General features: G+C 38.9%; 1 protein-coding gene and 1 long non-coding RNA gene across 2 annotated transcripts in view; one reads left to right on the plus strand and one right to left on the minus strand.

Moving 5' to 3' along the window:
- The window catches only part of pdgfd (platelet derived growth factor d), a 55,866-nt gene that overhangs the window by 25,069 nt on the left and 18,214 nt on the right, over positions 1-12,583 (plus strand). The window contains exons 2-3 of the mRNA XM_020619986.1: positions 4,189-4,378; positions 5,652-5,829. Of these exons, the coding sequence (XP_020475642.1) occupies positions 4,189-4,378; positions 5,652-5,829 (368 nt within the window). The remainder of the gene's footprint in view (positions 1-4,188; positions 4,379-5,651; positions 5,830-12,583) is intronic.
- Positions 3,655-12,583, minus strand: part of LOC109971617 (uncharacterized) — a 47,974-nt gene continuing 39,045 nt past the window's right edge. Inside the window, exons 3-4 of the long non-coding RNA XR_002276578.1 lie at positions 4,269-4,359; positions 3,655-3,681 (exon numbers count right to left, since the gene is read on the minus strand). This is a non-coding gene — a long non-coding RNA (uncharacterized LOC109971617). The remainder of the gene's footprint in view (positions 3,682-4,268; positions 4,360-12,583) is intronic.

Genomic DNA, 12,583 nt, shown 5'->3' on the forward strand with positions numbered 1-12,583 from the left:
GCTATTTCTTGGTTTCTGATGCACAGTGGCTGCTGGGGGATTAGAGTGTGATTGGCACTTGGATCAGAAATAGATCTGAAAGCCACAAAGAACATCACACCCCGGTACTGGAGGTGGAGAGCCAAGTTTAATTAGTGAGAACTTACCCACATACATCCTGGCAGATATGCAAACACACACATACAATCAAGAACTTTTTCTTGGATCCTAACACATCCATAAACACACTCCGATAGCCGCCCGCCCCCCCCAAAAAACATACACAAACTCAGTCACGCAGCAACATTGTCACGATTATGTAAGTGTCAGCTTTGGAGTCTGAAAGCTTAATTGCCAATGTCAGGCAAGGCGCATATGTGTGTTTAAATCTAGCAGTGTGAGTCAGACTGTCAGTGATATAATCAGCACCACTGACATCATCTTATTCCCTGAGACTGCAGAATATTAACTTTCTGACAAGTTTGGAAGAGATAAATGTTATGTGACTGCGTTATGCTGGATCTTATAGTAATGATTTTGTGGCTTTGATGAGATGTTAGGCAGTCTTAACTTAGTTGAGTGAAATAGTAGACTCGCTATTTATTCATGATGAGAAATGGCTGTGACTGTTTATTCAGTCCAACACTTTGCCTCCCCAGGATTTCCAACCATTACTACTGGAGCACCTGCACCATCCCACTGAGCCCACTACTGTAAAAAAATCTGAATCATTCCCAGCTGCACCATGGATTTCTGTCCATATTGTAACCCATATGGATTTTTCTTAATCAAAAGAAATGCAACTGTAATTCCCACTATTTAATGAAAAAGCTTTTAAAAAGTATTAATGAAACACCAGTCAGCCAGAAAAAAACTGCTTCAGTTTGATGCAGCGAGAATGATTTTCATCAGAGTAGCAGTGATAGTTACCATTTACAGATCAGATCTGGATACAGTGCCAATGTATTTATTATGTTAATGGTGGAGGAAGACTGAGGAAGTAGAAATGTTACCCATCTCATATCTGAAAAGGGCTATACTGTATTCTATACTGTATCCCCCCCACACACACCCGAGACAGCCCTAAACACCACCTGACTTTCAGCTTTGACTTTAGATTGTAAACATCCATATCAGATCAGATCAGTAAATATCCTATGTATAGAAAATCTACATTTCTGACACTATTTATCTTCTATAAACATGGAATTCTTAAAAGACCATAAGAGCTAAGTCACTATAGTTGCTGTTTCACCTTGAGTACAGTGTGCTATAGTACAGAGCTAAACATAAAAACCAAAATGTGTTCCTGTCTTAGTATTTCTGAACTGCACTGTATATCCTAGGGTACCCCCAACATGCTGAATTCCTCACGATTCTCCTCGGTGCCAATTCCACTTCAGCACTTCATTCCAAATCTCATCCGTACATGTATTTGCAAAGCAGACTGACATAATGTAGCTGCCAGTTTCCACCATTCTCTGGGCTAGATTTTTAACAATAACCTCTTTCTTATTATTGCATCATTTGCATTAATTTGCAATAGTGTCATTGACATCAATGCATGATTTATAGTAAGGTCAATAGCATGAGTGAGGAACAGCATCCAAAAGGAGCTTTCTGAGCATATTTGCATATCTTCTTATTTTACTGTCTTCCTTTGACTTAATGTTTTGTCTCTAGCACACTCTCCTCACTTACACAGACACACTCACACCTTTGTGCATGGATAAACAGGTAAATGTTAATTCATGTTACAGTATACAGTACGTGCATTCATACATACAGTACGTGCATTTTACTGGCATTTTTAAGCTCAAAACCCGCCTTCATGTTGTCTCATAAGCTCCGGTTCATTGGGGGTGTTTTCTACCCCATTCCTGTGCGTTGACCATGCCACTATACATGCAGCAGACGCAAGAATAAAAATGTAGTTGCTTTGCTGCAGTTACACTATGACAAAGAAACTGATGATTATTATGAATTTAGTTAGGGAAAGTTGCCCCTATCCGGGCAGGTCAGAGGTCAGGATCAGCAAACCAGGCATCAATCTAGGTTTTTGCTAGGCAAAGAAGTTTTACCCACCAAAGCGTCCATAGTAAAACTGGGGGTCTTGAACAGTTGTTGTACTGCACTAGACTTTACAAATTCACATTGTAGTAGGACATATGAACTTTTTATGGCTTTGTTTTTCACTAGGTGTGTGACATAAATGTCAGGATATAAAGATGGCCACATTATAGAGGAGCCAGTATGAAGGGACACAGGTAAAGACTAAAGCAATAGCTTACCATTTTGAGAATTACACAATGAGAATATTATTACCAAACTCATATCTGTTTGTTAAATATGAAGATGCCAATTAGCTTAGCATAGCATAATGATAATACACAGCTGGCCTGGTTCTGTTCTAACCTAAAATAAATGCCCACTAGCACCTTTAAAGCTTACTAGTAATTTGTACTTTGAAGTTGAAGTGTCAAAATAGCAAGTTGTGGATTTTACAGGTGGTTTTGTGCTCGACTATTTCCTGGTTGGAGCCATGAAACAGACGACTTCACACTTTATAGGTGCCTTAGAAAGCGGTACCAAGGTGAAGTTGCCTTTATATACACTGATAGAAAAGAAACACATTTACAATGTTTTTTGTGACAAATTTATACTTTTAAATGCATACAAACGTAATAGTCACATATACAGTAACACATATTTCACTATGGAATACTGACAGACACACAAGCTCACATACACACTTTGAGGTTGGTTCCCCAGAGACCTTAGTGGGTGAAAGTCCCTGACAGATAAGCATTTCTATGACTGAGTTGACCTACACAGTCAGCCTTCTGATCAGCAGACTGGAAAAATAGCATTACAAACCAACTCATCCCCTTCACACGCTCACAGATATTTACACAAAAACATTAACACAACCACAAATGCTCATATCAGGAAGTACACACACTCTCACATAAACAGACACACACAGACAGTGCTAATTGCTGCAACCAGAATTAGCAGAAGGAGAGACATCCAAAAAACACTGAATGGCAGATGAGACAGAATCACTGACGGAAGCAGAGAAGAGGCACACAGAGAAAGGGAGAGAGGAAAATATAGGTTTGTACAGGAGGAGGAATTATGTGACGTTTGCACTGAAGAGGTGGTGAGGAAGGCCAAAGCTTCATCATCTCCCTGGAGTGCGTCCGGTGGTGGTACCTTTATTATGCATTCAGCTCTTTCACAAAAAACACACACCCCTCAGAAAAAACAGCCTACTTCAGCACACAGCCTAACCTTAGTGGTGTGTGTGTGTGTGTGTGTGTGTGTACGTGTGTGTGCAAGAAAACTGAGTAATATTCAGGAGATCAGCAAAAAAACATTAAGGCCACTTAAATTATGCTGCAAGTTGAAAACATGATCGAGTTGATTAATCAAGATGAAGTATTCACCGAGTGTGATCATGATATCCATCGGTACTGACAGTACCAGCAATTATTATACCTCAGTCATTAGACAGTACCATTCAGGTTTATAGAATTAGTCAGTAAAGAAATAAAGGTAATTATCAGAAGCCATGATAGCTAATAGCTCCAGTTTTATTACCTCTGTGTGTGTGTGTGTGTGTGTTGTTTAGCTGGATTATGGACAAATGGCTGGATGGATCATCAGCATACTTGATACATCCATTGGTGGGGACCAACCCTAAAATGTGATGAAAAGGTCAAAAGGTCACAAAAGTCCTTGTCTTTAACAAAAGGCGACATTTTTAAAATTCTTATCTCTGTCAGAAGTTATCAAAATCATTTGAAATTTAACAAACATAGGTAGTAGGGTGGCAATGTCTATCACCAGACAAAAATTTCATCCAGATTGTTACCCCGTGTGTACCCCACCTCCCGCCCAATGCTAGCTGGGATTGGCTCCAGCCCCCTCTCAACTCTGTTTAGGAATAAGCAGCACAGATAATGGATGGATGCATTTAAAGTACCTGCCTTTGCTGAGGTCATGTCATTATTAAATTGACATCTGTATTGTTTGCTTTTCTATCTTTTCTGCCAGTGTCAATGTCTATAAAATGCTTACGTGTCATTTTTGCATGTATATTTGCATTTTGTGTGTGAACAAGTTGCATAGCCTGTGTTTATTTACAACTGGGCTAAATAACTGATTAGTTGTAACCACTAACACACAGCAATCGCCTCACCACAGACTTGTACTGCAAAGAGGAAAACATCACAGTAACACCAGTGGGTGGAGTCATCCACAGCCCACGCTACCCCAACGCTTACCCTCGCAACGTGCTGTTGTCATGGAAACTGCTGTCACCACCACGGAGCCGCATTCACCTGGAGTTTGACGGACACTTCGGCCTGGAGGAGACTGAGAATGGAGTGTGCAGGTAAAACATCAAACATAAAGGGACGAAAAAAAAAACTGAGGGAGTGGAGAGAATGAGAGCAGAAGATTGACGCGAGTAAGCCGGATAACACAAAGTGCCTTTAGGAGGAAAAAAGACAAAAGAACAGAAAGACAATACGTGAATAGAGGAAGGTACCAAGAGGAATTACCAGCTGCTGCAAAGGAGAAAAGTCAGATGATGGTTTGGAGTGACAAAAGGGAGAAGAAAAATTATAAAGTGAAATGGTATACAACTGTACAATATGTGAAACAGGTTTGATAATACACATGAAAAATAAAGTGAAAGATGTGAGAGAAGAGAATATAAAAACGTAGGGGGTGGAATCAGAGAGGGATGGATAGCTAGCTAGTTTGCTTTCTTCTTGGCAAGAAATATAAGAAGTTTCTCCTTGAGTGCTGAGGGGAGAAAATAGACTTTTTAATCCCTATATGCAAGTCAGCTGTCTTTGTAAGTGCTGAAAAGACAAGGGGGAGCAGCTGGGGTGGGGTGTAGGAGATCAGAAAAGGAGGGGAAAATGAGCTTTGCCCAATGCTTCATATCTTGTTTGTCAGATTGACTGTGTGTGTGTGTGTGTGTGTGTGTGTGTGGGGTCGATACTGTAGAAGGGCTCATTAACTGGCTCAGGCACTGATAGAACATTTAGTTCAAGTTATTCCAAATTTTCCTCACAAAACACTAACTGACGAGTACTTGGGCAGGATGGCGTGGTGGTTACAGAATCATTGTCTTGTAACAGGTTGATCCCCAGAGCTGAAGTGTCTAACTTGTGCTCAGGCGTAGCCAAATGTACACAGTACTCCTAAAGGCAAATCACAGTTTATTACAAAGTGGTTTCTATTTAGCATGGCTCTAGGGAAGCTAATATTGTTCTGTCAATCAGCTGTTCAATCTACATTACCAGTTTCACACAGACAGTAACAATCCACAGGAGGATGAAGCCTTATGATGTACCCTATTGATTATAGTGATGTCTTGAGTTTTCCACTAGCACAATCATCAGGTCAAAATGTTAATTTGGCTAAAGAGAAAGACCTTCACATGAAGCGTAACTGTACTTTGGGTTTAGCACTAAAATAAAACACAGTGAGTGAACACCAAAGGTAGAAAATAACTAAGTGCATTTACTCACATACTGTATTTAAGTACAGTTTTGAGGTTCTTGTACTTTAGTGAAGTATGTCCATTTTATGTCACTTTTACTTCCACTTCACTACAGCTCAGAGGGAAATTACCTCCCTCTCTCTCACTCCAGGTACGACTTTGTTGAAGTGGAAGACCAATCAGAGACCAGCACTATAATTTGGGGCCGCTGGTGCGGGCAAAAAGCTCCGCCTAGTCTCAACTCCAAATCTAACATGCTCAGAGTCACCTTCAAGTCTGATGATTACTTCGTAGCAAAGCCGGGATTCAAAGTCTACTACTCTCTGCTGGTGAGACACACACACACACAGAGAAACATCTGAAGATTAATCATGAGCCGTTATATGGGGCACAGCTTAACATTTTGTTTTCTACCACAGCAATGCTCCAGGTAAAATGCTTCTTTCACCGTTTTACTTCCACCTGACAATAAAGGAGAGAGATGATGTGGAGATACAGTGCCTATAAAAAGTATTCACCCCCTTGGATGTTTTACCCTTTTATTGATTTTATAAATCAACCATGGTCAATACAATTTGAACCCATTTTCACTTTGACATTAAAGAGTTTTTTTTGGTAATTTTTTTTTGTCAAAAAAAGCCAAATTATATTGACCTTGACTGAATTATAAAATCCATAAAAGGGTAAAACATCCAAGTGGGTGAATACTTTTTATAGGCACTATAAACAGATGATGGAGGAAAGGAGAGGGAAGATCTAGTAACCCTGTCAGTAAAATGCCAAAGTGTATTAGCCAACTGTGCTTCTTTCACACGTCCACTCGACAGTAGAGGAGAGATGGGAGGCTAGGGCAAGGAGAGCAGGAGAGACGGGGGATGAGAAAGTGTCCTCCTAGAGGCTGTCAAACTAACGGATAGGAAGATTAGCTCTGTCATTCTGTCAGGAAGAGGAAGAATGAAACGGGACTTGGATTTGAAGATGTTCTCCCGCCCTATAATCAGAGGGGAAGGGGAACGGAGAGAGAACAGTGGTGAGACAGAGGCATTTAAACATGTTCCCTGGCTGTCACTTCTTTGAGTTCAGAGAAGAGAGAGAAAGAGAAACAGCATCACAGACAGGGTTGAACTTGTGCCATGGCTTATTATCAAAGGGGAACAAAGTGATATGAACACAGAGTAAAGGAAAAGAAATGATGTAGAGAGTTTGGACAGAGAGAGAGATTTGCTGACAAGCCTTCATTTTTCAGAAGAAACAGAAGGACTGAGAACTTTTTACTGAAAAAATAAGACTGTCATTATTAAATATACTATTGGCCACAAATCTCATGACGAGACCAAGACCAACCAACACCCTAACCTTGCTACCCTTCATGTAGTTCAGAGCCCATTGAATGTAGGTAGAAATAATTAATTTTCAGAAATTTTGTAAAACAACTGGGCACTGCAGTTTTTAGCAAATGCCAACCAACGTGGAGTAAGAGTGCGCTTGTTGGGGAGTGTTTTTAAGCTGTGAATTAATACATATTCGTTATGCTAGCCAATATTTGATTTGTTACTTAGTGTATGAGAGACTGGCTTAGACTAAAATAAAGTGCCCAGTGTTCATCCTAATAAAGAAGCATCACTAAGTGCAATTGTGCAGCTCACAGATGTGTTTTTATTACAACACCAATACCACAGAGGAAATAACTTGTATCAGGATTTAGCAACACAGGCAATACTTGTTATCACAATGGAAACACACTCAATTATAAGTAAAGGTGTTTCCATGCTTTTCTTAACTAAAGGTACAGAGACATTACCATCCAACATAAAAGTACACAACAGTTAGAGATAGCGAGCTGAAGTCATGTAGTCACAGCTGGTTAGCCTCTGTTACACTAGCTTCAGTGACTCTGTAATCTCTCATTTGGCATTTTTTCTTCAGATACTGTAAGAAAACTAAGGGCGTTCCTTGGGATTTTTGTCATGTTCTAAAACAAGCCACTGACCATTACTTTTGTGATTTTAACAGTTATTTTATTTTACTTTTTGAATCAGAAAACTATAGTTCCCGTGGTCACTTCGCAGCATGACGGTAACACATATTATACATCACTGTTATTTACTAGACCCTTCAGGACTTTAGCAGTTCAAGTAGCATAATGTTTTGATTTGATTTGATTTGATTTATTCTTTCAAGCATGTAAAGAGAGTTGATATGTCAACACACATAATTTTACACATATCCAACAAATGCTAATCCAATATCAATTTGCTTATACCTAGTACATGCTTGAATGGAGTAGGAAGAAGTCAGACTTATCCAGTCCTACCCCATGACATCATCTTACCATCATTGGTTTGCAAGCAGTAAATAATTCTCTTCTACACCACACAAGTAATATACTAAAAAAATATAACTTACATTCTTAAATAATTCTCTTCTACACCACACAAGTAATATACTAAAGAATTATTACAGAGTGTTAACATTCATACACCACACCCACAATGTTCCATCTAATTAATCATTAAACCTGTTCTTGCATGTATCTTGATTGACACATACCTTTATATTTATGTTTAAACTCGTCAATTCTATTACTATTTTTTATGTCCACACTTAAATTATTCCATAGTTTTACCCCACTTATGGAAATACAAAATCTTTTTTTGGTTGTACGTATAGCATGAATTTTTAAATTTAACTGACCCCTTAAATTATATCCCCCTTCCCTTTCATTAAATAGTTTTTGAATTCCACCAGGTAATAAATTGTTCCTGGCTTGTTAAGTGTGTGTTTGATATTAGTCGCGCCTCTCTCAAATTATTAAGCTGTACAAAATGTAAGCTGATGTGTTACAGTTACAGCCATTTCATATCTCAAACAGCATCAGCTGGTGACACTTCAGCCACCATGAGCTTGGGCTTCTGTAAAATGATTAAAGCCCGGTCATACAACTAAATATTAGTTTAGTGATTCACAGGATTGCTAAATCCTAGAAACAAAAACGTTTGTACAACATAGTTTTGTGTTTGTACAGTCAACGGCAGACACTGCTATTTTTTTGAACACACCCCTTTCAACTAATTGCCCAATTGCACAGCCTTAAGAGCGTGCATATCATGAATGCTGGGTCTTGTTTGCTTTCTGAGAATCTACTGCACCTACTGGTAACTTGTTTGCCATGTAGCAATAAAAAATATACTAAAAACCTGGATTATTCTGGTTAGTCACATTGTACTGCTATTATTTTGAACAATACTGTACTATTGAAAACAGCTGTGTTCCAAGGCTGGATTTTTAGTTATTAGACAGATTAGTAACCTCAATAGGATTTTGAATAGGGTTTTCTTCATTCCAGAACACAGAAATTCTGGTTTCACTTTGGGCTTTCTAACATTATTAGTGTTATTGTTATTACTAGTAGTAGTAGTAGTAAGGTAGTGTTGGTTTGTTAAAGGTACAGTAAAGTAGAATTGTTATTTCCCATATGTATGTGATGTACTGTGCAAAGCATTTGAAGCTACACAAAACATCAACTAACAGATGTAACTCACAATAGCTAATTCAGATTATTTCTATCTGATATAAAACATCATGACTGAAGTGGCATCTGTATTAAATGCAAATAAAATCACTGTGACTGCAGAAATGCAGACAACCTCAAAGCCCCACACCATAAAAAAATCTGTGTGTCCAGCCGTAGGCTGGCAACTCTCAAACATGGTAAATGATGTGAAGGCAGCAGGCACATCTGGCAGACGTAAACTGTGTGAGCACTTACTGTAACTACCCCAACCAAAAGTACTAGGGAGGTTCACGTTCAACAGAACATAATGACAAAAAAGTAAACGCGCCTCTAAATATAGCCCAGTACTTGACTAAATGTACCTACTTACTCTCCATGACTGCATAAACCACAAACAACACCCTTATCTCTCTTTCTCAGACACCTGCTACTTTTGTCTTCCTTCCTGCTCTGTTTGTTATTCCTCCTCTGGTCAAACAGTCACCAGTCTGTACATTTAAAACAAAACCCAATTCTAGAGGCAGACCTTATTCGATCAGCTCCCTTGAACGTGCACTTGTGCCTTTCCATCTTTCTCACACACACAGCTTCCCTTCAGGTAGACTGAGGCTCTGTGTGTGTGGCTTAATTTAGCAGGTCTAATTTGTTCTCCCCAGACCTGTCGAACAGATAAGAGGGAGGAGGAGGAGAGGCAGAGAGAGAAAAGGAGTCAGAGTGAGGAAGAAAGAAAACGAGGAGAAGCAGCGCTGGAAGGAGAGAACAGGTGTCTCAGATGGTATCAGCATGCCAGCTAATGACTAAAACAACCTGAACTGAGAGAGACAGAGAAGCAGTTGTTAGGTAGTTAGAAATATAGTGGAGGGAGTTGGACTAGATCAAAGAGAAGAGAAAGTAAAACAGTGTCAGTGTAAGAGAGCGAAAAAGAAGAGTGGAGTCACATTGAGGTGTACTGGGAAGAGAGATGAATAAAGACCAAAACAGAACTATTTTAGAACTAAACTCCCACCATGTTTCAAATCTGCATGTCACCGTTTTACACCTGTCATCACTTTGGCCAAATCAGTCTGATCTCTGCCTGGGCCACCACATTGCTGCAATGTCAGTGATCTTTCTTTAGCTTTAACCACTTTGCGTCTTTGGATAACTACATTTCAAAAAAGCAAAGATGAGCCACACTAAAAACACAAAGTATAAATCAAATACTTTTTTTTTTTCTAGAGGTCACTTCTTTGGTTTTTGGTAGATATTATCATGCTGATGTGTTTACAATTGGTCATTTTTCTTTGCAAGTTTGTTTTTATTAAGTTATTTCACGATATATATAAAGAGGTGTATTTTAGTTGATTTGACAGCTTTGAATGGCGGCCCAATGCTCTCACTCCACTTCCGGTCGCTACTGAAAAAAAAAAAAAAAAGATTGCACCATATTCACAATATGTTGGCTTCACTTATGTTTTTTGTTGTGCTGTGTGTGTTTCTAACCCAAGTGCAGGTATTGATATAAAAGTAAATTTGATAATACAGTATATTCACTACCAGCCAATGATTTGGGCACACTTTCTCAGTCTATTCAATGGGAAAGTGTGTCCAAATTTTGTATGGAAGTCTTAGTCTCAACATCACTACAGTTTTAATGTCAGTCACCAAGAGACCATGTCAAAACCGATACATTTACAATAATATACTGCAGATGAAGAGCATGATTATCATAGTAAACTACAAGAAAAGCCACAGTACAGCATGAAAAGAAGCATTTTCATGGCATTACCTTGAAAATTAGCCTAGACTCAGACATGGATGAGGCAGCATAAATGTAGCCACTGTGATTAATATACAAACTTCTCTGGCTATAAGCATGATGACTGGTCGACAGGGAACTGCTCTTGCCTTCCTTACCATCTACCACACACACTTAATCCTCAGATGCTCTAGTGCCCAACTGTACAAAATGGAGGTTGAAAAGGGCAGCTTCCCAGTGTCCCCACCACTAGACTGCTACTGTAAATAGAAATTTGTTCCTTCACCACCAGTGAATAAGGCAGTATTGCTCAAAATATTACTTTCACCTTCACAAAGTGAAGAAAAAGTATATTCAAAGACAGCCCACCTACAATGAAAAAGATCCTTGTATGTCCTGTTGACTACTTTTTATATTTGAAGCTGGAGATGCAGATGTAACCGCCACATTTTACAAGCTCCATTTCTTAACATTACCACATGACATTTGCAGAGGCTTTAATCTACATCTTCTGCCAGTTCTAAAGTTTGAGACACCACAAAAATCCAAAATGCAGAAATGTTAGGTTTCATGATTATATTGTTGTATAACAAAATTTTAATCAGTAAATCTGTGGTTTATTACCTCCGTTGGGTGCTCTTACACCTGAGCCTTTTATTTGATTCAAACAAACTGTGGTGCAGTTACCCGTTTGGTTCACTGAGGTTAGTGTAAAAACTGTCAAACCAATTTTGAAGAAAATTAAATGGGTTTTTGTTCCAACAAGTCCTCCAGACTTCTCATACTACCCATAAGGGCATCTAATTAAATAGTGCTCCTACTGTCACAGGAGGAATTGCAACAACTTGTCACACTACCAAGCTTTATGGACCTACTGTATGTCATCCTGGAAACAGACACATGGCTAGCTAGCAGCAAGCTACTGGAACTCTTAGAAACTGTCATAAATATAATGTTATGATTATGAAACTGTATCGTTTCAATACATTTGCCACGCAAAATGCTTGATTAATCACACAAGTTACTTGGTTAGTTTTAGGAACAAAACCACAATGTTTAGGAACAAAAACACAAGCCACACAGTGAAACTGATCTTGGCTCTCCCTCGAGGGAAAGTCCTGCGTTTCGTGTCCCTATCCATCCACCCCAACCTCCTCCTAACACGCACCTTGCGCCTCTATATAAAGTCTCATGTTACTTAGTCCTTTCTTCGTGTCACAATTAATACGCTTGCTAGATGCTGACAAACTATAACATGTAACATTTCGTTGTAATAACCCGCTGGAACAAAGGATGTATACTGTTGTATTTTACAGGAGGACAGTCTCCTCTGCTCAGTTCCTGTCAGACTCATTTGGTGTGGTTCATTTATGAAAACTGACCAGGCACGGAAGCAATCTGTATATCCTATGTCTAAACCTAAACCTAACCTACACTGAGGTTTAATCTGTTTTCTACTGAGGTCTATTTTTAACAAATATATACAGTACATTGCATATTCATATTTCATTCAAAAAGAACGCATAACAATAATAGAAACATATTTTCAGTCTACATATTCCTTCTGTAAAATCCTTTTTCTGACTAAGTGGCCCAGATGTTCTTGACATGAAGCATTTAACCTTAAAAGGAAATTAGACTAGGAATCTATAAACATGTATACACCCATACACACTCACAGGAAACCTTCTGACCTCATTTACAGCTGGTTTGGGTGTGTGTTTATGTGTACGAGTAATTTATCCAAAGGGAAAATGTGAGAATATGTTCAACAAAAACCTCAACACTGATGTCAATACGATCATATTCCCACACACAGACACGTTTTTAT

The sequence above is a fragment of the Monopterus albus genome, unplaced genomic scaffold (genome assembly GCF_001952655.1).
Source record: "Monopterus albus unplaced genomic scaffold, M_albus_1.0 scaffold229.1, whole genome shotgun sequence".
Classification (NCBI taxonomy): domain Eukaryota; kingdom Metazoa; phylum Chordata; class Actinopteri; order Synbranchiformes; family Synbranchidae; genus Monopterus; species Monopterus albus.